Source organism: Accipiter gentilis, chromosome 14 (assembly GCF_929443795.1).
Source record: "Accipiter gentilis chromosome 14, bAccGen1.1, whole genome shotgun sequence".
Lineage (NCBI taxonomy): Eukaryota > Metazoa > Chordata > Aves > Accipitriformes > Accipitridae > Astur > Astur gentilis.
The window spans coordinates 9,851,443-9,876,914 of NC_064893.1; the positions used below are offsets into that span (position 1 = coordinate 9,851,443).

Consider the following 25,472-nt stretch of genomic DNA (forward strand, 5'->3'; position numbering starts at 1 on the left):
GTACTCCCATTCAGAGACACTTAACTCAGAAACCCAGGAAAACCTGTTTAAACTCTCTGATCACCCATAAAACTAGAGCTAACTTTGCACGAGAGGTGATGCTGGTTTGCAACTCTCCAGGGCTAAAACCAGACCTGAGCTTACCCAACGCAAGGCTTACTCAAGTGAGAGAAATGCCAGGAGATACAAGGTTGTGTGTGACTCGGGGCTCCTGGCACAGTCGGGGTTAGTAAATTGCAGAAGGCTTTGTGGTACCAGAAAGTCACTTTATTCAGGAAAGGGAAAAAAAAATCCCACCTTTCCTCCCCATGTCAGGCAAGATCTCTTTTATCATCTGGGCTGCAGATGAGACCTCTGATGCTGCCCCCGCCGGCACAGAGATAATGCTCCAGTTCAGCTCTCCTTCTGCTACGGCTGGAACATTGTAAAAACTGCCTCTGATCTACTGTGATCCGCTTCGTGCTGCTTCTTTGAGACAAACCCCCATTTCCACTACAAAAAAATAACACAGCTGTAGTTCCAGCATCATTCTTTAAAGTCAAAAGCAGACGTTACCTGGATTGATCAAAATTAGTGGGCTAGGAAGTATATTCACCAGTCAGGTTCTGGTGATAGACCTGGCTTCACATTCAACACTTCTCTTACAGCACAGTCCTTTGATACAAAATCAGCTCAGATCCAAATAAGGAGGGGACTGAAGAAATAAAGAAGCAGAAAAAGCACCCAGGAAAAACAGTGTATGTACTCTTCTAAGTTGGTAAATACACATAAATAAAGCCAATCCACTCTCCGTAAACTGTAATAAGTATTGCAAAACTAGAAAAAAAACCCAGTGAATTCTCCCCTATCCTCATTTATAGCCAAGCTTTTAGAAAAATCTTCTATACTGCAAACTTCCCTAGGAAGAAACAACCAGCAAAGTGCTAATTAACATTCTTTCTAGTTCACGTTGATCGTAAAATGTTTAAAGAGGAACATTTTACTTTCTGTGGGGCTTTACACTGAAGAGGGGGAGACAAAGAAGAGAGACTGCATGACCTGCATTATCTGTGGAATTTCTCCCTCCAGAAGAAATAAGAAGGCTTTTACAAAGTCAGATCACAAAAAGCCATCATTAACCAGATGTCAGTTCTCGGCACAACTTTTAATCCGGTAAATCACCAAGAGAGCACACAGATTTTATTTTGCACCAAATCTCTGTGTTCGGATTCTGGTGAAGGTCACAGAAAAATACATGCTTGTTCAGCAATGCCCTCGTAGAGGTTTTTTTTCAAAGCATAAGTGGGACAACCTGGCTAGAGAACTGCCTTAGCTAGTGACCTGCGCTGCACCATTGTTCCTCGATGTCATGTAAAAAGCCCCACTGCTGTGCTGCAAAGCAGCATTGGCGTGACATCTCAGTCACCAGAGAGGACTATGAAACACCCATGCCCAGTAACACGTTCTTCTACACAGTGGGGTCTTCCAGCACATTTCAGTGCCCCCATCACTCCAACGCCTGAAATCCTTTCTCCTGAAATCAATGCCACTGGAAAAGTACTTAGTGACCTTTCCGGACTTTGCCAACTTTTATTTTTCCTGAATCAATGTTTGAAGGCTGGATTGTCTGGAAATTCAGCTGCATGAATGATTTTGGGGTAGCAAGTGTGCCAATAATTCTTTTTAAAATTGTATATTATTTAAAATAGAAATTTGACTGGTTCAGCGCTGTGACCAGTCTTCTATCACCTTGAGTGACAGGGTGCAGAAAATGCCCTTTCCGTGTCGTGGATCTTTTTCTTGTTGTTTGTCCTGGGTCTGTCCCACTGGCAAATCTTCTTTGGCTCATCACTTCATGGAAGGACGACAGTGGCACCGTATCCATTTTAATGTGTGTGACGAATGCAGCACAAGTTCCGATGTGACCAATCACCCATCAGTGCCCTTCCTTCTTACTTCTCAAGTATCCCCTCCCATACTATTTAGCCACTGAACTCTTCAACGGCACGCAATCTCTGGGAACATTTTATACCACCTTCAGCATAAAGACGCATCTGTACCATGAAACAAGTAGCAACCGTTAAAAGAAAGGAGAGGCATCTGTGCTAAGTTATTTTAAAACAGCATGGTAACAGGTTACAGCCTGTGCATCAGTATCAGTCCCATCTAGGCACAGACCAAACCTGTGAGTCACAACTATCGTTAAGACAAATGGCAACTGTGCTTCAGAGCAGGTCAACCTTACACGAAATGTCAGCAGCCGTCAGGACAACCGCACAGCACCACAGCTGGCACCTCTGCCATCTTCCAAACATACACTGTCCAGGGTGTTAGGCTCCATCAGACTTTCTGCATCCTCTCCCTTCCTCCCTTCTCTACCACCTTTCTTCTATCCGCTTGACCACACTGAATTTCTACTCACTGTAAACACACCGATGTGACTTCTGACCAAAGACTTTTTGTGCAATTGCTGTTCGCTACCTTTCCTTTTTTAGCCTGTAGAAGTCCATTCCTTATTTTGATTTTTGCCTGAATCACTGAGTGACATCTGCAATTCACTTCCTCCTGCAAGAACAAATACCCACCAGTGCTAAAAGCAATAAACACTGTGGGCTGCTGCTCAGCCCTGGAGTGACTGCAGCTTTTGTTTAAAGGCACCGAAGGGCTGCTGGGCTTGCAACATCTTTCTTCATCCTTGTCAATTTAAAAAGTTTTTATTTACATCAAACATGTCACCTTTCCCCCAAAGAAAAACTCTGTTCAAATGGTTCCACAGGGCATGTTAAACTTTTATATAGGGAAAAAAAAAGCAGGACTCTGCTGTGCTACAGATTTTACTTTAAAGGATCTCTTTCACAGTCCTTCTAGGGCCTTCTGAACAGGAGTTTTATGAATTTATAACAACATATATGTCAGGCAGACACTGGAATTCAAATTATTTTAACTCCAACTAAAGGCCTGTGTCTGAATGTCTGAATGCATTCCTTTGTGGTTGAGATTTTTGGAGTCTTAAAACTGCAAAGACTGTATCTCCATTATAAATATTCCATTTCTTAGTCATTCTTGTGTCAAAGGACTGCTGGAGAGAAAATCTACACGAGCGGGGTCCAGGAGGAAGCAGAAATCAGAAGAGTTTTGTTGCCGAAGCAGGGACGTGTAGAGCCAAATCTGCTCGCTGAGCCTGGCATCTCTGTTATGTAGCCACATCTTTGGTACCAAAAATGCATAAAACCAATATGAGTATTGGTATTGCTTAGCTAGTACTCACACTGCAATGTGATTTGTCTTGATCCTAGCTGCTTAGGATCTATTGGACTTAGTTACTGTTACAGGGGTGATTTTCGTTGGTTTCCTTTTAATCCAATACAGAGTCTGGATGACTGCTGGGCTGCCAGGTTAATACAGACCTCTGTATTTGCCTAGCTGCTTGTTATTGCCGACTTCTTAACTGTCAGAATGGCTCATAAATGGCTGGCTTATTGGACTACTTCATTTAATGGCTGTTAAAGAAAAGACATTCTTACACAATGAACCCTGTAATTGTTTCTTTGGAAACCCCTTTTCAAGCATTTGCTAAATACAATAAACATCTCCATGTGGATGTAACAGCAATGCAGCGTACACATAAAATGGCTGAAATGAGGCATGAGAATGGCTTTGTGTTTTATGAAAGTCTGATTGATTTTTAGAAACCTGACAGCTATTTCCACTTAATGAACCCCTCAGAAAAAAAAAGAAACTTTTTATTCAAGTTTTACGATCTAGGCACTACAAGAACTAGGAGTAGAGGCAAAAAGCGTGCTGTCTGCCTTTCCCATTGCTGCATTTCTAGCAAGCTGACTCATTGCTTTCTCGAATCCCCTGAAAGTCTCTGAGATGGCTCCTGTGTAGGAAGTAACATCCATTCTGTTCTGCACAGAAACAACCACCAGCACTTTGCTGAAGTTGAACCTCTCATGTATGAGCCAACACAAATATGCCAGTGAGGAAGGAGGATCCTGGCTAAGGCAGGGCTTGGCTGAATAATCTGACCTTTTTCTTGGCTTGACTCTGAAAGGTATGTGAAATATATCAAACCACCCCATTTTGGCTACCTGCTGTGCCCAAGGCCATTGGCCTGCGCTAAAGAAATTCTTTTTTAAATTAACACTCTGTAGAAACCATTTTCTTACAACTGAAAATGTTAGTTAATGGTAGGGTACCCAAACATGAGATATAGGGAGCAAAGGCTGACTGTAGCACACCTGAACATTTGGTATAGCACATACTCAAGGCAGTTGTTTAGTCTTGCATTTAGCCAAGCCAACTTTCCAATAGGATATATTCCTGAGGCTGACACTAAAACCCATGCGCCTTGTATCATTTACATCCTGTTAAAATCATTTAGTTCTTCTATGCTTCCTTCTCATTCTCCCATAGAATATGGACAAACAGCACCTTACTGTGACTCGGTAAGAAACTTTAATTCTGCGCATTTCTCCACACTGAAATGAAGATTTAGCAGCAACCTGATTTTAATAACATTTCTTCCCCACTGTTACATGAGATTTAAATAACTAGTATTTTTGAGTTGGTTTCATCTCAAAAGATTCCAGTTCCCTTTTACAGCCCAGCAGAGCCTTTGCTATTCTTGCACTAAGAAGTTGATAAGGGCAGTTCTGGGAGACAGAAAGGCCTTTTTAATGTTTCGTCCCTGGAGATGCTTGACACCAAGTTCACTTTGAAGAACTAGCTCGTGGACTTCTTCAAAATTGCGGGCTGCTTGCTGAGGCACAAAAACTGTGCCACAAGCTTTGTTATTGATCTGAAAAAGAGACATGAAAACAAGAAAAACCAGAAGTTACTAGACTGACTTATACAATTTCATTTCCCAAATCCAATCAGTCTCATTACACGGGGAGCTGGGGGGGAAAGTGGATCAAACTCTTTTCTCCAACACCAAACTTTCTACATAGAGGGTAAAATGCTCCATACCTCCTGTCCATCTACCGGAAAATAAGAGAATGAAATTCTGACTCATGATACTCGAGGAAAATTTAGAAGTGGCCAAAGGAAGTCTTAGTTTTGAAGATAGCAAGCAGCATGTGACTATGCAATGCAGCGATCTTTTAAGTTTAAAAACGCGATAGTTACACAAGCTGAATAATGAGAGTGAACATAATGGTTTGTTAGGTGGGAATCCTGGTTTGTACATACTTCTAGGCTGCAATTTGGATTCTTTAGAGCTAAGTGATTTCTTACAGAGATTCAAATGCAGGATTTATTAAAATAAAAATATTGTGGCTGAAAAGATATCTGAAAGATTCATCATTGCTCATTTTTAGAAAAATAGGCTTTAACTCATGATATGTTGCATTTGTACTAAATGCATGATTCATTAAGCCAACAGTGACCACAAAGACAACAACCACTATAAGGTAATGCTTTCCTGTGTGCAGCTGGTTTTCAGAGCAGCTTCCATACTGGTTTGGCATCAGCAGGGCAGAATCATGTAAGTAAAACTGAGTAAGGCCTTCAGTGGCCTTAATCTTTAAAACGGTCTTTCAAATCCTTTCTGTCATCCAGGAAGAGTAGATAATGGACAGAGACTACAGAGCCTTACCGAGTACCTTTCTGGAATTGGCATAAAATTAATTATTACAAAAGCTTTCATATTTATATGGAATACTTGCAGTGGATTAATGAAAAGAATATCAATCCCACATTTTAGCAAATGAAATAATTTGAATTCTTAAATCCAGTTCAATCAAATCACTTGCATAAAAATCTGCTGCAGGTACTGCAGAACTTTGACCTTTAGACATCATTGTAATGAATTTTCAGTCATCTAAAAGGAACATAAGTTGCTTCATACAGCTTGGACACGAAAATGCCCACAGCTTGGTTTTCACCTGGATTTTGTCTAGGATACATGTATGCAATGTACCACGAATGAGAAAGGCCTACTTCACTTAGTTTGTACTTTATTGAAAATAAAATAATCTGTACAATTCTCTAAGTGAGGAAGTTGGGACAGATTTTTAAGGAACAAGATGAAGTCTCAAATGCAGCTGGGATGAGTCATTTCTGGTTTTTGACTAGACTTGACATTAATTTGCAGTGATAATGTAGGTCGGTTTTTAACTATTCCTACATGCATCCGTAACGTGGTATCATAAAAGGCTGGCTGTGTTAAACTTCGCCTTTAGCACCTGGTGCAAAGTAAATCCCTTGAAAAACACTGAAGAGTTCATTTTTAAAGCTTTTGTAAAAAATAAATACAAGTAGTTCTTTTTGACAGGGCACTTCAGAGAAGAAATGCATTCCACAGGAAAAAGAAAATGGTAAAATCCAAACAGATACAGTTTTAGTGAGTATATAAAGCCAAATTGCCAGCTCGCTGCTAGGACACACAGCCTGCAGTTCAAAACTATGCCTGCTTAGTTAAAATGTCATTCACTGTCTGCTCCATGATGCAAATTAACATGTCCCAGAGGATGGATGTTGGCAGGGGGAAACTTGCCACAACTAGCCTATTTGGTGCCGTTTTCAACAGAAGAGCCAAGCACTCTAAATCAACTTAGTAAATAAATGACTGCTAGCGGTTGTGTTTTCCTAGAAAGGTCGAGAAGCCTGGGCGATCCGACACTGTGTACCTTCCCACAGCATCTCTCCTGATCTTCCCACACCACACTGCAAGCCGAGTCCAAGAATCCTATCCAACAGCAGACTGGTTATGATTTCACCACGTCTGCAGCGTGGCTCTCATTATATCATAGGTATCGTGATGCGAAGTCAAATGTATTAACACCATTCTTAAAAGAAGCATCTGCAGATTTAATCACACACTGTGCGTAACAAGCATCCTATTCACATATTCTTTTAGTTGAGGGGTTAGATTCTCAGCAGGACATATATCTTCTGGTATGCCTCCATCTCTCTCTCTCTGTATCTCCCTAGACCAGCATAACCCTCGGCCGCTCCAGGTAAACGTGCCAGCACAAGAAACTTGGGTGCTGGCAGCCTTGTTTCTCTGAAAAACCATGGCAAACTGCAAGAGGAGAAATAAATGAGGCTTGGGTCCTTTCTTCCCAAGGAAGGAAGCTGTTGCTTTTTCTTTTCTTCTTCTTTTTTTTTTTTTTTTTTTACATTTGACATTTTAGACTATTTTGGTTCTAGAGGGAGCTAGAGGGAACTGGAGAGGTTATGAAGGATGAAATGAAATCACAAAAGACTGAAAAATAAGCACCTGGAGGCTGCAGAGAGGAATTTTTAGTTCAACTCCAATATTTTTTTACCGTTGATGCATAATCCTTCTGAGAAGTAAAGGAAAATAAAAATCTGTGCACTGTTAGGCCTTCTTCATATGCCAAAGCAAGAAACATGACACCAACTTTGTTTTATAAAAACATCAGTCATAAGACCACAGCTGCTAACAGTTCTGCACCACCTAGAAAATGTGAGGAATGCTAGTCAGAAGCATGTCCATAGGATAAAATGCACACTACATTCAGGTCAGATTTTTTACAGCATTAACAATATATGATACGATTAAAAACATTCAACTTTGCAGTAACATTTAGAGTAACAGATACCATGCATATGCAGTGAATTTAAATGTCCGTCTTGTAGGCAATCTGTACTGTATCAGCCAAGGATGCAGTGAGTTGGTTGCTTTTGCTGCTTTGGGTTAAATATGGAAAGCCATAACTCCAGCACAGACAGGAAATAATGAAGTATTTTGTGTCAAGAGAAATAAACCCATAATGTCTCAACAGGCAAATCCCTGAGGCAGTTTGATGTCTTGAGAAGAATAGGGTTGTGGCCCAAAGACTCAGTTTGACTGTGCAGCCTTGTGAAGAGACACTGCCTCTTTGCAACTAACCAATTCATCCATATGTCGAGTGTTTCTTGGTTTAATGAGGGCAATTTATTTTTACAGCCATACAAAAACCTACAGTGTTCACAAGACTTTAAAATATTCACATTTATGGTGACTTCTCCCTGCTCCTCCGTATTTCCCTTTTGCCTTACTCTAATGGCAGAAAGCCAGGCACACCCCCTAGGCACTATTTTTAAGAATTATTCCCAGTTCAAAAAACGAACTTGTCTCTCTGGTCTTCCAGACCTCACTTTCTCAGAACTAAGGAAGGTGTTTACATACATTATATTCTTTTATGAATATATGGCTGAGAACACAGGGGTTGCTTTTTCTCTTATTACAAGACTTCTACTTAAGGCTATGGCTTTGACAAAGTCAACCAGGAAAAGAAACAAAAATAATTTTCGTAATGGTTGCTTAAAGCAAAATTAATTTTTCTTTTTCTGGTTTTTTTTTTTTTTTTTTTTTTTTTTTTTTTGAGAAGTAAGTTTTTAATGTCAGAAAAATATCAGTGAAATGCTTAGGCATTTTCACGTTCAGTTGTGTAGTCTTAAAAACATTGAGTTCAGAATTTTCCCTGTATTGCTGAAAATTTTATTTTAAAGATAAGTTTAATAACATGTTTGCTTTAACCACAATTGCAGAGAAGTTTCTATAATTACACAATTTCTCATTCATGACTTCCTTATAAACTGAACACTGGCATTTAAGATGTTTGCTAGCTGTGCTTGAAGGTGAAGGTTTATTTTAAGCTTGAGCAAAGTGATCATACCTCAGTGAAGATTTTTGTGGATATATGACCTTTTCACTTGTATAAATAAATGCTTATCACTTAAAGCAAGCAAGCATGCAAGCAATAAACCCACAGTAAATATTAGGCTAAGTCTGCTATTAACCCCAGCTGGCACTTAAGTCCTTCTCCTTGGTTTGGGAAAACATGACAATTGAAAATTTCCTCAAAAAATACATACTCTGTAGCCTCTGCCAAGTAGGTATGTTGAATGTTAGAAAATTTAGTGTTTTAGCAGCATTTCTCATTCTATTCAAGTGGACCAACTGAGAGATCTGGCAAGATATGAAATTATTTGCAAAGATACTTTGATTACAAAAACCTACAGCAACATGACTTCCCCTCAATCCAGCCAATCTCTTCCCTCCTCAAAAAAATCCAGCTGAACAAAAATAACCGAACTGCCTTACTACTTCTACCCAAAGGAGCTAACACAATAAAATACAGATGAAATGCATTGCTTCTGTTTATCTTTTACACACACACAGAGGGAACATGCAGTTTTACATGACCAAATGACATTTCTTCTAGAGGCTCTGTCTCTTTCAATATCCAGAAATACAAAAAGCATTTAAGTTGAAACATTTAATTTAATTTAAAACATTTAAGTTTAGAATGTCTGCATGGTATATTAAAGGTTATTCTTTGGTGAATAATGCAAAAGGCAGGAGTCCTGCAGATCTAATAGTATGCAACTACGAAATTACAGACCATCATAACACCTAAGCATGAAGAACTTGAATGCAAATTGACCAGGAGTCAGGTGATGGAAGAGCAGAGACACCACTCATGGAACCCACACCCTTGGCTCCAGGCAGTCTCTCTATGGCCTGCAGTGGCACTTGCTGCTACTGTGCACTATTGAATGACAAATGATGCCTGGGAGCATGCTGAATACAGGCTAGTTAACTAGAGATGTGGGAAAAAAGACAGTGACCTACACTGTGCATGTGCACACACACACGTTGGAGAATTACCGGTTGAATATATGTAGTTATATGTCCACTCTTCTACTGAACTGCCAGCTCTTTCCCTAGACCACAAAGGTGTTAGAGCTCAAAGAGAAACCGGAATGCAGTTATAACATTACCAAAGATACCTGTTTTTCTTCAACCTCATTCCTGCAAATATGCTCTGCTGAAATGTGCCAGAAGTTCGTCCCAAGGCAGATGGGAAACATAATTTGGCAAAAATCACAGCAATTTAACCCAGCTTATGATAGGTTGTATTAGGCAACCAAAGCACTACAGGTACCACAAGAAGTGTCACCTAATTACACATTTTTGTACAGGGCCAAGTTCCTAAATGCTCTGTTTGGCAAAAAATCTGGAGGGACCTGTACTTTGATCGTAGTTTTGACTGTACTATCCTTGCCCACAGCCCTTCATCGGTCAAATCTCCACAGGTACTAATATTCAGTCACTCAAAAAGATTTATATTTAGATTGTCTCCCTTCCAGATTTCCTACATTTTTTTCATTTAGGAGACCATTTTAATTACTCAGCACAATGGTAATTGCAGCTTCTATTCTAGCTGTCCTTTCACTGAGCCACGTAAAAAGGGAACCAACTACCACCAGAGCACAAATTTTGTCATCCTCTGAGCTCGTAATGCATTAGTTGGCCACCACTGAAAACACATGAAAACGTTCATACCAGAACAGACATCTCCACAACATCTGACGGCTGAAGGAACTCTGGGTCTACTTTGGGCCAGGACTGATGCAGCACATCAGCATCCCAGTGATGATGAGTACAAAGTTTAATCTGCATATGTGCCAAACCTGGAAAATGAAAGCAGTCAAACATTCAGCTGTACTGTAACCAGAACATTCGATCTTTGGAATTCGTTTGATAAATAAGAACAGAATAAAGTTGACTTTAAAAGCAAGTCCCTTTGGAGGAAATAACATTGTTTAGATTAGCATAGAGCACATTATAAACAGAAAGATATATATCTTTGAAGTACTTGTTTTATACCATGTGTAGGGATGCTAACATGAACAATGTGGGCCCATTTTAGATTTTCATTAGCACTCCATAACTTTGCCAAAAGCACAGAAGACCACTGTTTATTACTTTAAATTGTAATACTGCAACACAAGCTGACCTCTATTTCTGGAAGTCAATCATAATACTGATTTTTTTTTTTCAGTAAAACCACCAGTTTGATTAAAATTTTACTAACAACTCAATCAAAATAATAAATAATTATGGCTTATTATTTTACCATCTGTAATATGCTGGGTAGCTTCTAAATTTGCAAGTCAAGCTACTTGCAAGATTTTTTCATATTTTGTAAAGTATCTATTTTCTCACAAATTAAAGGTGCTACATAAGAATACCTTGCACAGTTTGCTTTCCTTCTTATGAGACATACATTCTGAAACACTTTATCCCTTGATTTTATTTAAAAAAACCTCCTAAAATGGCTATAAGTGATGTCCTTTTATTAAATAGGCTTTGCTTTTCCCAAGACAATTCATTCCTGATTTATTTGAATAATAGGAGAATAGGATGCAATTCATTCTGAAGCTGCATTCTTTAACTGAATAAAAGCTTCTGAGTGGGATTTATGTTGCTGTTTACTCCAACTGTATGACAAAATAAAAAGATTTCACTTAACAAGAGGCTGTCAGATATGATCAATATTGATGATGATTGCTCTTGTGATTCTCACAAAGCCAGGGGATTTTTAAATGAAAAACATTCTCTCTGTATGAATAAGAATACAGACTAAAACTTCTTGTAAGCACAGGCTTACTCCAGAACTGCAAAATGTATGTGAAATCTCATCTGGTTTAGGGCAACTCCAGCAAGAGCATGAAGAAAACCCATCAACACAAGATCTACTGTTAAGACTGAGGTACCTGAAGCTGTTCAAAACCACAGCACAACAGCAGACACAGGAGCAAAACCAACCACATGTAATATATACATTAATTTACCTAGCTGGATTGTTTAGGTTAAGACTGGGAATAACAGCAAACAGAGACATAAAGAGAACGCAACTTCCTCCAGAAACATCTGCCAGATTTTTGTCAGCGCTTTTTCAGACAAAGCACTTTGGTAAAATGACACACAGCCTTGTTATTTGCTGAATGATTCAGCAAGGGGCACTGGGGTGGATCGATGGGAGCTATTTCTAATGGCAAGCAAGAACGTGCACGTTTCCCAAGAATAACAACTAAGCCACAATCTTATTCAGTAAATAATTGATTAAAACACTTCAGTGGATCTGGTTTTGTGTATTTTTTTTTCTTACAACGGTAGCTCAGAAACTGAAAGAGTAAAAGATAGGAACTCAAGCAGGAAAAAAAAATATCTTTGCATTGGTGATTCATTATCACATTGACTTTAAAGACAACAGCTGCTAGATTCTTCCCTTTTTGGCTTTTGAACAGCCAGATGAGCTCATTGCTTTCCAACTGATCACATGCCTTGTGGCAGAATCATGCATACTCGCCACTCCTTATTTTCCTGTTGAAATGGATTCTTCAAAATATTTAAAAACCACTTTCTGATGTAAGTCAAGAGCTTCTATCTATTAAAGCAAAACCAGTGTCACTCTTAATCCCTGTGGAAGCTGTCAGTCCTACCACACCTACTAATGAAAAAAATTAAAATGTATTCTGAAGCAGATAAACTGTGACTAAGCACAATGTCGATTCTTTGGTTCGTCTTCTTGCTACAAAATGAGCTATGAGCTCATCCGTATTAAAAAAAAAAAGTGCAAAAGTCAACAGAACTAGTTTCAGAAAACAGTTTGACAGGAAACCAAAATGAAGGTTTTAGTTATGTTGCCTGTTTGGCTTCCTGCCTTAATTCACATTTCGTGAGCTGTAGAACACAGAAAACACAATGATTTGGTTTGTATTTTCAAAATGCAACACACACAAGACCAGAAACTTCATTGTGATGATCCAGAATGGTGACAGTCCACATGTCAGGACCCAGACAGAACCCTCCTCCAGCCTTCCCACTTGATTCTGAGACACTACACAAAGGCACTGTTTGAGAAGTTATAAACTGTCCATTTCACAGACTTTTACTGTGGAAACATTAAAAACCTGTTTTACTGTCTTATTGTACTGGAAAGTACCTAGTAAAGTGCACTTTATGAAGCAGTGTGCATTTTGCTTTTTTTTTTTTTTTTGATGTATTTTGCTTTTATGGCTACAGATTCCCTTGCAGATGTAGGACAAAGCCAACTGAGTACATTTTTACTTACTGTAAGCTGCTTACTTATATGTATAGATCTGTACAGCCATACAGGACAGATCAAACACAATACTTGTGCTCAATCTGAAGCCCTCATCCTGCTATTGAGATCTGCTTCAGTGGACTTTACTGACTAGTAAGCTAATATGAGAACAAGGTTTCCCTAACCAGCAACTCACAGCATTGGAGCCCAAGTTAAAACACCAAGTTAAATGTGTATTATATTACTGTAAAAGAGTGAGTGGAGAGAAGGAGGGGACAGGACAAGACTAACAACATTTCAGCTCATGGCAATGTTTTAGCAGTATTATATGAGTATTTCATAAGCATAATACTTCCCCTAAGGTGCTATTTGGCAGGGAAGAACAGATTCTCATATTAAAGAGATTTAAGAAGGAAGATGTGGAAGCAATCGTGTATCAGCAAGGTGTTAGGACAGCATGGTAATTCTAGTCTTACTGATAACTTTTTCTAGTGCTTTTTTTCTGTAAAATTCCAGCAATAGTGCAACTAGTTGGACACAAAATTATGTAGGCAAGAGAAACAGATGTGATTATGGAGTAAACTGAGTAAGAGCTGGCATGGGACAGGCGCCAGCACAGAGAGGTTAACAAAGCAGAAAAGGCAAGGAGGATGGAAGTCTTAATGGGCATCAAAAGGAAGTTAACAAAGGCAGCTGAAGCAATGCCAGATTTGGAGTTTAGGATGAGGGATCTCCTTGTATTTCCTGTTAGAAAATCAGCGGGAGCAGTGTAAGGTGACTATGAGAGTGCGTTATCCAAATGCTGATAACTTTTGGATTTAGCAAAATCAAACCAATAGAAATCTGTGTTATGCAAAAATCCACCACACTATCAGACAAGCAGGTCAAGTTTTTAAACAGCTCAGAGTGGGAGTGTATAAGGGTACGTGCAGATTCTGGGTCAGTATCTTATTCCCCTCTGCAGTCTCTTCGAAGGACAGGATGGTTGCCAGGTTACTTTGTTCTTGATATGCTTTTTTACTATTTAATGACTCTTCCTATTTGACAGATTCAGGCAAGCTGCATATCCAAAATACCTTTCTGCAGCTCAGGAGGAATATGTCTGTCAGTCATATGTGAAATGGTCTGCAATCTCAAAGAAATGACAGCAAGACAGTAACAGCTGTTTCCAGACAGCTCTGAGAAAAACTGTTATTATATTACTGGTACAGTAGTACAGAACTGGGTTAAGTCAGGAAAATTTACATGTACTCAATACAGTACCAGGGGATTCATTTTATGTTTCCTAGTGAGAGCTGTGGAGCACCAAGGTGGGTTGTGAAAAGCCTGGGTTACTAAAAGCTAACTCTAGAATCTGTTTCCAATTCAGCAAACTCCACGTGAATCCTTTTAACCTTCTGAAAATGATCTGCCTTCCTCCATTTGTACGAACTTACTATCCCTTCACTTCAGGTTATTACTCTTGGAGGTAAAAAATATTTTTTTAATTCCAAATTGTGTTTCTTCTTGGATTTGTGAAGAGGGATTTCTGCATTCAGATTTTCAATTAAAATCTGCAACATCAATTAGCTTCTAGTCAGCTCTATTCTTTACAGAAGCCTTCTTCAGCAAGGACTGAATTCAAAGAAATTCTTGCAAAAGAGCTATTGCAGTGACAGTTAAAATGCTGCCAAAGCAATTACACCATTACAAATTCCAATAATTATATTTAATTTCAATATATCTTAAGATGTGTTTATCATCAGTATATATCTTTCATGTGCCGTATCTAATAAAAATTTAACAACTCACAATAAGCAGTTTCATATCCTTGTCTGAACAGCACAATACTGTACTACTACAAACTAAAAAAAACCCAAAATGTTTCAAATGGTGTCTGTATATTCCTCAGATACAAGGTTTCAGGAAGGAAACAGATTTCCTCATCCTGTTAGTGTTCATAAACTGCCAAGATATCAGCCGGATGAACTCTTCCCACACTGAGGGGCTACAGTCGCTTTTTATGTTATTAAGCGATAAACCAGTGTATTCACTACACAATTAAGACCATTAGGTTGACACACCAAAATACTGAAAACTGTTCCTCCTCTAAGCAGGAGAAAGAACTCCTTCACAAACAAAATACCGGGTTATAATTGTTCAGCTGCTGAAAGGTGAGGCATTGCTCAAAGAGCATTCAGGCAGCTTTTCCTTCACTCAAACTGGAAATACGTACTGCCAATACTTAAGTACGCTCTTCGGCCAGCTCACAAAGAGAGCAAACTCTTAATTTCTACCTGATGCATGAAAACAAGATGGTTACATACAAACTAAACCCCATGGGAGAATAATTCTTCAGCTGCAGAAGAACAAAACTTGCTGTACCTTGAATCTATCTAATTTTACTTTAATTATACTTAAAAGTTGCACATTGCATCAGAAGCATCCTCAGGATATCAAACTGCAGTTCTGAGTTTGCAAAGTTCATCAACAAACTAACAAAGAAAACACAGTGGACTAAAAAGCTAAAATTTCAAATGAACTCTGATGCAACTCTTGCAAAGCAGGATAGCATTACTACAGTCAAAATTACTTATGTCACTGATGCTAGTCCTTACTTAAAATGTCAAACAAGCATCTTTAATTAACACTCTAAAATAATCCTTGTAGTTTTCCTAGTCTTTTCATTAGTTGGTAATCATTAAGATGGACTGGTTTGCAGTTAAATCCAGCTGTAAAGAACTTCTTTGCTAACCAAGAGGATACCTATATACACATTTATACACTTAGTTTTAATTTTTACAAGCTATTGTATTAGAAAACACTTTCACTTTTTTTTTTTTTTTTACATTTCATTGTCATCTATGTCAAATAGCTTTTAGATTGAAATGGAAATCAAGATGCAAAAAAGCATTTTTTGCTATTTAAATATAAATGCATTCAGAATGGAATTATTTAAGAAAATCTGTTAGATACTTAAAATTTATCATATCATGTTTTGCAGTTAAACATTGTTTTTTTGAGCAAAGGAGAATATTAATGTAATTACTGAATAAAACTAACAGTGTTAGATATTTTTGGAAATCAGAGCCTTCAAGAGTTTAATATTTATAGATACTAGCCTCTTTTGCCTAGCTTTTTATTCCAAAACTAGAAAAGGAAGAAAGGTTGGCTGATTTTTTTTCAATTTCCAGAACACCTGTCATTTAAACTGAAAAAAATACAATTTGCACCTGCGGAAGAGCTTCCAGTTGTCAAAAGTTATTTTATTACCTCCATAGAGCCTCATCTTAGCCAGAAAGTTCTATAGTTCTGTCGTTTAATTGCCTTCAAATCTTTGGCAGAATTAACTTAATACAATACCTTAAGTCAGGGTCTTATTATAGGTTGTCATTATTTCACATTTAGTTTTAAATTCTATCATAATTTCTTCTTAAATGTTTCTTGACAATAATCAGTGATCAGAAAAGCATAAAAGGAGAGATTACAATGCAACATTAAAAGTATTATTCATCCTGTGAAGCACAATACAAACAGTTGGAATTAATGAGAATGCTTTTTTCTTCTCTCTCTTTTAAGGCTGTAGTAAAATTAATATTAAGCATATGTCATTATGTAGTAAGCACTTTCTAATGAGAAACACTAAAAAGAAAGCAAAATCCTTTTTCTTCAAAAAAAGCTTAAATACACAAGGAAGCATAATGTGGTTCAGAGTTAACCTAAGTCACTGTTCCTACCAGCCTTCCTACTCAACTGCAAAATTATCTGTTTGATAATAACTACATAGCTTCCAAGTTTCCCAGTTTCATCTTCCCCTGTAGAAAGAAAAATGCTCCTCCTTTTAATCACTAAATCAAAACGTAAAGGCTGCATACAAGTTATTTTAGAATGAAATGTCAGTATTTAATTATAAATACGTTGCTTATGTGTTGTTTATTATTGGCAGCAGACAGAGGCTTCCATCAGAGTGTGGGGACCACTGCTATAGGTGCTATTTATAGAGCTAATAATATACAAAATCCTCTTCCTGACTAGTTTACAAGAGAGGAAGCAGCACTATCCCTACATTTAGATGCAAAGCCAAGGTACAAAAAGAGAGACTTACTGTAAGTGTGGATATGGAGAACTAAAGCACAATGAAAACTAAATAGAGCATTTAGAAAGGTTGATTTTTTTTTAATCAAAATTATTTAAAATAAGAAAGCATCATCAGCTATACATAATAAAGTTTAAGAAATTGGTTACATCAGAAGAGCAAGAAGAGTTGGTGGAACCAGATTCAAATTCAGAGCATGAACTTGGGGAATCTTTCTCTACACGACAGTTGGACATTTTTCACCAGAAATCCCAATCCCAGGACAGAATTACTAGATGTTGGCTATTTCAAAATAATACAGCCTTCTTACCACAACGCAGTAGTTAAATGTACATACATTCTCCTGATAAAATAGTTTAATAAGTTTGAGGTAATGTAATGATGATCATGCTAAAAGAGACTGTGATTTTCATGTTTAGTCATAACATTCTTCAGGTAATAATCACCACACAATGTTTTTGTGTGCTAGTTGCACTGAACTACAATGCACAGTCTTTGAGCCACACAAGCAAATTTCTGTCTTTAAATGCAGACAGAAGGTGAGGGCAAGACACTCCCAATTTTTATACGCTACCTTTTCATTCTTACATCAGAAAGAGATCCAGCAAATGTTTTATCATTCTCATTCTCTAGTGATTTTAGTAGTAAGAAAAGACTTCCTTCTCTAACATTCAAAACGTTACAGCATTAAGCTTTACCTTTGACAAGTTGTTAGTTGAGACATCCTAGTGTTGTCATTTTATCAAACACATTTGATAATTCTGTATTCCCTAACATGTATTTGAATTTCAAGTTCACAAGGCACTGTCTGTTTAAGTAATGAGCCTAGACCTCTTCTGCCTCCATCTCAACCAATGCAGAAAACAAAGTCATGGCAATTACTTCCATTTAAGTATAATTTTAACTAGACAGTACTTCATATTCTAAGATACTATTGACCAGTAGTTTTCTCCAGATGTCTGATGCCACTCTTTATTCTGAACAATTAAGGTTGTATTATGACATCTTAAAAACACTGGAAATGAAAACAGAAAAAAAACCACTCTCCCTAATATATCTTGCTGTATGCAGAGTCTGTCCCTATGTTATTGCTTTGAACACGAGCAGCCTTTCTTTGCCAGGTAACATTACTACAGGGCCATGCACAACTCTAAAATACAAGCAATTTAGTAGCTCTACTCTGTAAACACTTGAATGCACGAAGTTTTAGGACAACTGTTGAAAATAAAACTATTAAAACAGCATCCAAAAGCTAATGTTAGGCCCAAAACCACATAGCAATTTGTGGCCAGTCTTAATGCAGAATATATTCCTATCTTCCCACATACGTCTTGGGACTTCTCCCAATAAACCTTAAAAGCAATGGCTGAACTCTGTCATGCAGGTCTCTTATTTCACAGGTTTTAACTGTAGCAGCACCACGCAACTTAGCCCACCTGGGATTCAGAACTCAAGGTTTACAAGCGTGACAAATCTTAAAAAAGATTTCCTGTCTACCATTCCCACTTTCCACGAGAGGTTAATTTGCAGCGTAACATCCCTCAGTCTCTAGAGAATTCTACAAGAGTAGGGTTTTTATTGAACACTCCTTTAGTCTTTTTAGTATACAGCCCTCTGATATGGCTTCCTGTGGCTGAATTCCTGAAAGAAAATATTTGCAGTCCAAAGACTCTGAAACAGTTGTTTGAAAAAGGGCTGTTTCTGTCCTTACATTCAGCTCTTAATACTGCCATCCAGATGCCGGAGCAGCTAGCAGCTGACGTGAATTCCTCATGCAAGTCCTGTCTTGACTTTTTTCCTTCCTTCTCTCTTTCTCTGCCTAGTCTCAAGAAATCCACCTTTCTATGCAAGGGGAAAGAAACTAAAGCAGAAAGAGAGATCTGGGAGCACCACAATCTTCAAGTTTGTTTAGGAATTATGACAGAAAGGGACAAGACAGATGCAGAATTCAGGGTTAAGTGACACATGTACTACGCTGAAGACACTTTTGCAACCTTTTTACTTTTTTCCTGGAACATCAATAAAAAGTTTATTTCTATAAATACCTTTCCACATCTCTGATGCAATGTGTGGAGCCATAGGTGCAACCATAATGCAGAGTGAAGCCAAAGCATCTTCAAATTCTGTGCTGTGGAGAATAAGAGGCTGAGAAGCTTGCTAAGTGAAAAGACAGAAGGAAAAGAAAATAAATTGTTAATATTCTGAGGTGGGGAGAAAGTAGTTTAAGAAAAAAATGCAGTAATAAAATCCAAAACCAATGTCTATGCTTAGGACAGCATAATTTCACAATAAATTGGAAACTTATGGTAAGTTCTGGAGAATTAAAATCGCAACTCGTGGTCACAGAGTGCTGCTCTCTAACACTTGGAAGCCGATCCTGAACAGGCTGATGCAGACCCTTGGGGTTCTGCTCTAATACAGGAGCTGAGCACAGAGCCACGAGGCCAACAGCGGCCCTCAAAAACATTTTGAGTGTCACCTCTTCTAGAAGTGCAATCTTAGATAAAACCGGAGCTATCTGAGGAGAGGTGAAGTACTTGTATGAGAGTCAAACTGTGCTGAATGCAGCATGGGTTTTGTTGGGATGAGGTTCAGTTGTACAGGATCCTATAGTGGCTTAAGTAAAGCTGAATTTAATGACAAAGTGAGGTTTTAAAGCTGAAGGAAGCTTTGGGAATGAACAGTGCAGCACAGCCTTTTACAGTTTGATGTCCAGATTGCTTTAGTAAAGTGGTCAGCTTCTCTAGTTCAGAAAATTTTCAATTTCTTGCAGAAGGTGCTAGACTGACAAAATTTGAACCTTCATTCCTCTATTTATTGTATCTTAATAGAAAAGATATAGCACTAAAAGTAGCTGGATGAACTTTTTCCTTCTTTGCCTGTTTGAGAGATTACATCCCATGGTAAATTCAGATTCTGTGTTTATTTTGTAATTTGCCCCTCTAATGAATCAGCACAGAAAAATGTCAATACACGTTAGCTTATGAGAATTATTTGGTGGGTATTGGTGAACACCCGTTCCTGTCTACTAGAAAATTGTCCAAAACCAGTGATTTGTTTGACATAGACCACAAATGTTGTCAAACGACATGTTCTTATCACTGATACTAATGAGCTCAGTGCAAACTTTGTTTGAGTAAGTTTTAGTAACTACTCTCTGCTTTCTGTATTTAATCTTCACCCACCTCCCCACTTCCTCCTTTCAAAGGGGAGCAAAAGAGGAAGTGTCAGCAGGCTATATGGAAACTTGTTCTTGAAAGATACTGCACTGACTTCACTGGTCAAGAAATATGCCAGATACTGATTTTTATTTAATAATTTTTTTTAACATTCACTCATCACCATCCACCAGCCCAAAATGCATATGAATCACTGAGTTGAAGATGAAGAACCATGTGTCACCTTCCCAACAACACACAGTACCCCAGACTTAAGTTACCTCAATACAGCACTTACACACACCCTACTTAACTTTCTTTTAAGTTCCTTTACTTTGCCAATAATCTCCTTGGAATCCATAATGTATAAAATGCTATTTCAATAGAGAAGTTGAAAAATCCAGATTTATGACTTCTCATCTAGATCAGGTTACCATTGTATGCCTGAAGGACTGCTCAATCAGATCTAAGAGTAGTAACAAAAATAACAATAATAGTTTATTGTATTTGCTCTATTGCCACTGGCTGATAAACAACATAATCTAAATAAAAAATGCTAAAGACTTAAGTTATTGTTACATTTGTTTTAAAATGGGGAATTTGCAAACTCTATTACTAGCAGACAGTTCAGTGGTGAAAGCTGTCTCTGAGGAACGCAAGATTATGTGTGATTTTCCTTGCAAGTAATAACCCTTTTAGTGAGAATGTTTGGTAATTCTATAATGTACTGCTATACCTAGCTACCTATGCAACTTGGTTAAAAACAAAAGAGAGCAAAGAACAAAGCTAAACAAAATGTATCCTTCTGAACTTACAGGATGCAGACGTAAACACCAGAACCTAGTGGCTCTAATACCATCAAGGTCTTCCTGCAAAACTGTGAGTTTCAGGGTCACAGTGATATTAGAACATGCTGCTTTTGAAGTGAATAATTCAACAAAGCTCTTGACTTAGTAGCAATGTTTATGACAGCAAATGACTTATGGAAAGCTGGACCTATAGTTCAGGCAGCTCCTCCTTTGTATAAAGACTTACAGGAACAGGGTCTGAGAGAAAAATACCTTCATTAATATCGTGTACTTACATGGAGTATATTAGTGAGGCTCATCAATCGGGAGATAGCTGCATTGAACAAATGATCCTTTGTGAAGTACTCTGTTACCTTGTATTAGAAGAAAAGGTCTGTCACTAATTACTTAAAATTCTCAAATATGGAATATTGGGTTTTTAAATGAAAAAGAATTATTGATAGTCGATTTCCATTTGTGAAACACACCCATTTTATCTCTTTCATGAAAATCACTTTGGCATGCAAACACATCATTTATGGAATCACATGTGTATGGGGAAAAAATAAGCATAAAAATTCAGTTGATTAGCTTTCCCTCTGTTTCAGGATTTTAAAAGCTTCAATCAATGCCAATGAGAAGTGTGTATTAGTAATCACCCTCTATTTCCTTTAATAAAGTATCTTCCATTTGCCCCTACAAGAGGCCTTCATATTTGTTAATGCTGGTGAAAGCCTGTCCACAGATTGCAAGATTATAATTTTAAAGTCTGTTAAAAGACCTATAAGGTCTCTCACCACAGGGTTTAAATCAGGAGAAGTTTTTATCCGTAGAAAAATATTTTAAGTTAATTTTGCAGGTCTCAGAACTTCTGAGTCTTGGATAACTGAATTGACACTATTCACAGCATGAAACAATACATAAGAAGAGATGAACAATCATTTCAGTAATATTTTTTTTTTTAGGATATGCTAATATATTTTCACCAACAACATTTTTCATTCTGTATGAAACAGCAGGCATCATAATGAGGTGTGAAACAAACAGATCAAAAGCTTTTGTTAGGGATAACCCGCATAACTCACCTACAGCTTTGCTACTGGAAATGGAGTTACTTGAAACCCAGATTGATAACACTTCAGTGCCATAACATTTCATCCTTTAAATGAGGCACAAAGCAGAGAAATTTTCCCAATCCAAATCTTATTACTTTGCAAAAAAGTTCTGTCCCATAGAATTTGTTGGTAAATAAAATTACTTGTACAGAGTAATTCACTTAAAAATTATGAGCTACCCATCTGGGGAAAAAGCTTTTGGCTCTAAGTCAAGCACACAGTTTTAGCGTAAGCAGCAACTTATTTAGTCATTTACAAACTACGTAAGTGTTTCTCTTAACCTCAGAAATCACCAGATTCTTCTGCTCCCAGATCTTTCTGGCTTCAGCCTTCTCTTTCTTATTCAGAAGCTCAGGATTGGGCATGGTTCCTGAAGTCCTTGCTTCAATAAGTTTGGTTACGAGTGCCCAGAGGCGCGTCTGCCATCTCTGAACACCTGGCATAGCATCAGCTGAGATTAATGAAAGATTGCAGAAACAAATTTCAGTTACAATGAATGAATCCAAAACTTTAAAGAAAAGCAGATATGAAACTGAATGCTAGAATTAAACATTTTTTAAAAAAACACCTGTATTTTAAATGAAAAATGTCAATGCAATTACAAATGCCTTTACAAATAATGCTGGGTTGCCTTAATGAAAAGAAATCAATAAGACAAAACAAAACTATTTTTCTGCAACGACTTTAAAATGTATATTTGCTGGTTTAAATATATAAATGTATAAACCAATAATATTTGCTATATCTATAAAATAACCCAATGTTATGTCAATGTTAGAATGCTCACCTCATGTTTTAATGACTCAACAAAACAGTTCTACATGCTCTCATTCTTCAAACTCATGGAAGAATACAAACATACATATATACACACATGCATGCACACACATATTTTTTAAATTGAGATGTATCTTCTAAAATTTGAATTTAGAAATCACATATACTTTTGTTGCTACGAGATGCTACTGCGCTAATGAGTATAGGCTGTGATTCTTGGTACTACCTTTTGACACAGCTTCGTTTGTGATGGGGAGATTATAAAGCTGTTCACCCTGTTCACTGATTGGTAATAAATGAAATTAATTTCCCCCAATTCAAGTCTGTTTTGCCCATGATGGTAATTGGCGAGTGATCTCTCTCTGTCCTTATCTCGACCCACAAGCCTTTCATTGTATTTTCTCTCTGCTGTTCAGCTGAGGAGGGAAGTGATAGAGCGGTTTTGGTGGGCAGCTGGCCTCCAGCCAAGGCTAACCCACCACAACTTGCCTGATTTCTTCAATTTAAACATTCACTAGTTTGTTATCATTAAGAAATTTAGACCAAAGCTTAAAGATTTAAGAGATGCTTTTCACCTACTTCCCATTTTTTTCCCCTGGAAGTATCTTTAGGCTGCTGGCATCTCCTTCTGTTCATGTCTTCCAATACTCTTCCAACATGACATGACTCCGAAATCCTTCTTTGTATTTCTCAAGTGGTAAACAGATTGGTTTGAATGTCTAAGTGCATTTTTGCTAGCATTATACCTGCATGTGCTTCGCTTTCTTAAAAAATGTTTAACCACCAAGCTCTAGTATACTTTGCAACTAAGATTCTGTACTCACGATTCTCACGCTAATTTAATTATTCCATTTTCAAGATGGAAAAGTACAGCAAAAAGATTGTGCATCACTGAATTAGCTGCTTCAGAGGGAATTATGTACCTGTGTACTGTTAGGGATGCAGGAGTTAAAGTTTGATTCCAAGTCGTCGTTTTTTTTACAAGACCCTTTCATCTGCCTAGCTCTGTATGGTTGTGATTACATGGTGACAGAACGTAAACTGAGAAAAGCCATAAAGCCCACTCCCCCAGTACATTCCATAATGCAATAATAGATAAATGAACATATATGAATGTAAAGGTTGACAGACACCAACTGACAGATACCAACTGAAATAATGCTTAGTGCAGGTTGAACTAGGTAGCAAGAAGCTAACACCAGAAAGAATGAAGAAATACCAGGCATGGAGTGTTTTATTAAAGCCTTATGCAACAAGAGGGCTAGATTTAAATGTATGCATAAGACATTAAAATGTATGAACCACAGTAGATAAAAGAAATTAAAATCTGTCAGTGTGACAAATTGCATGATGGCAGTAAATAAGTGCGTAGGAGGGTGAATCTTGTTCAAGAAATAAGCTCATAAAAATGTCATGTACGTACAAATATTAGTTACTAGGAACTCTGATTATCTTCTAATGAGATTCTTCCGAGAAGTATTTCATAGTCCAGCTTACAAAAGCCATTGCATACATGTGTAAATAATGGAAATAATAAAATATTGCAAAGTTTTATCTGTAAACTGGTATGATTTAAGCAACAGCTTATAATGAAGAAAATAATCTTGAAACAATCATTTTCAATCAATCGTCACTAATAAAAAAATAAGAGAATGAGGTCCAAGTTTGCAGAAGAAAATACCACTGAAGAGTACTTTCCATACATGCTTTTAGCTCCTAAGAGGTAAGCTGCTTGCAATAATCTTGCAAGCCTGCCTCTCAGTGACAGCTTTGTGACCCGCTCTCTTTTAAAAGAAACAAACAATAAAACCTGCTCATTATACTTTTTTGATTCAATTGTTCCAAAACTTGGGCATCAAGATCTGTATTAATTTTGTGTTTAAAATTTTACACACTAGAAAAAAAACAAACCAAACACAAACAACAGAAACAATCCGACTTACTTTTAGCATCCCATAAAATATCTTGTTCTGGAGGAGCAGCAAACAGAATGTAAAGACGTAGGGTGTCAATGCCATACTCTTTGACTAATTCTTCAGGGTCTATTCCATTGTGCTTAGATTTGCTCATTTTTTCCCAAGCAACTTGGAGCTTCTCACCAGTTTTTAGGTGAACTGGTTCAATTCCTAAATATTAAGACATACGCAAAATATTAAACGAAATTTTGCTTAGTTGTAACAGCAATTAATTTTGTTCTCTAAGCATAAGAAGAAACAACTATTTCTAGTGGGGTTTTTTGGTTTCCAAACAGCTCAAAGAGGAAGAACAACCATTGTAAACACCCTCTTCCCTCCCAAGATTTTCCTACTTGAATGTTTTAACACAAGTAATATTCCAGTGCTTCCATTGCATCATGACAGAAAGTCTCCTTCTACCATGTGGAAGCTGTATCTGGCACTCATCCTATGCACTACCTTGGCAGCCCCTGAGATTTAAGCATTGTTATAACCTGACATTTAAAACCTCCTAGATAGGCGTACTAATTTGGTACAATTCTGACCTGCACTTAGCTTTTACAAACACAAGATTTATGTTTCAATTGCAGTAAGTTATCCTGACAACGTGCCTTCTGTTGCATGGATTTAGAGATGGAGATGGACATTTACACTGATAAAGGTGCAACCCAGCAAAATCACCTGCTACAAAAAAGCCCTAGCTTTTCTGGAAGAAAACAGGATAGTAGACAGTGGTTTGTTTTGTTTGTTTGTTTAACCGACTTATGGGGT

At 37.6% G+C, this 25,472-nt stretch overlaps 1 protein-coding gene across 2 annotated transcripts in view; it reads right to left on the reverse strand.

The window, feature by feature from the left end:
* Positions 1-649: 649 nt before the first annotated feature.
* The window catches only part of LARS2 (leucyl-tRNA synthetase 2, mitochondrial), a 91,482-nt gene continuing 66,659 nt past the window's right edge, over positions 650-25,472 (reverse strand). Inside the window, exons 16-21 of one of the 2 annotated variants that reach the window (XM_049816550.1) lie at positions 24,690-24,872; positions 22,251-22,420; positions 21,151-21,228; positions 18,954-19,065; positions 10,286-10,413; positions 650-4,783 (exon numbers count right to left, since the gene is read on the reverse strand). In XM_049816550.1, coding sequence (XP_049672507.1) covers positions 4,604-4,783; positions 10,286-10,413; positions 18,954-19,065; positions 21,151-21,228; positions 22,251-22,420; positions 24,690-24,872 — 851 coding nt within the window. In that variant the 3' untranslated portion in view covers positions 650-4,603. Of the gene's footprint in view, positions 4,784-10,285; positions 10,414-18,953; positions 19,066-19,100; positions 20,533-21,150; positions 21,229-22,250; positions 22,421-24,689; positions 24,873-25,472 lie in introns of those variants that run through there. The other variant, XM_049816549.1, reaches the window with a different exon arrangement.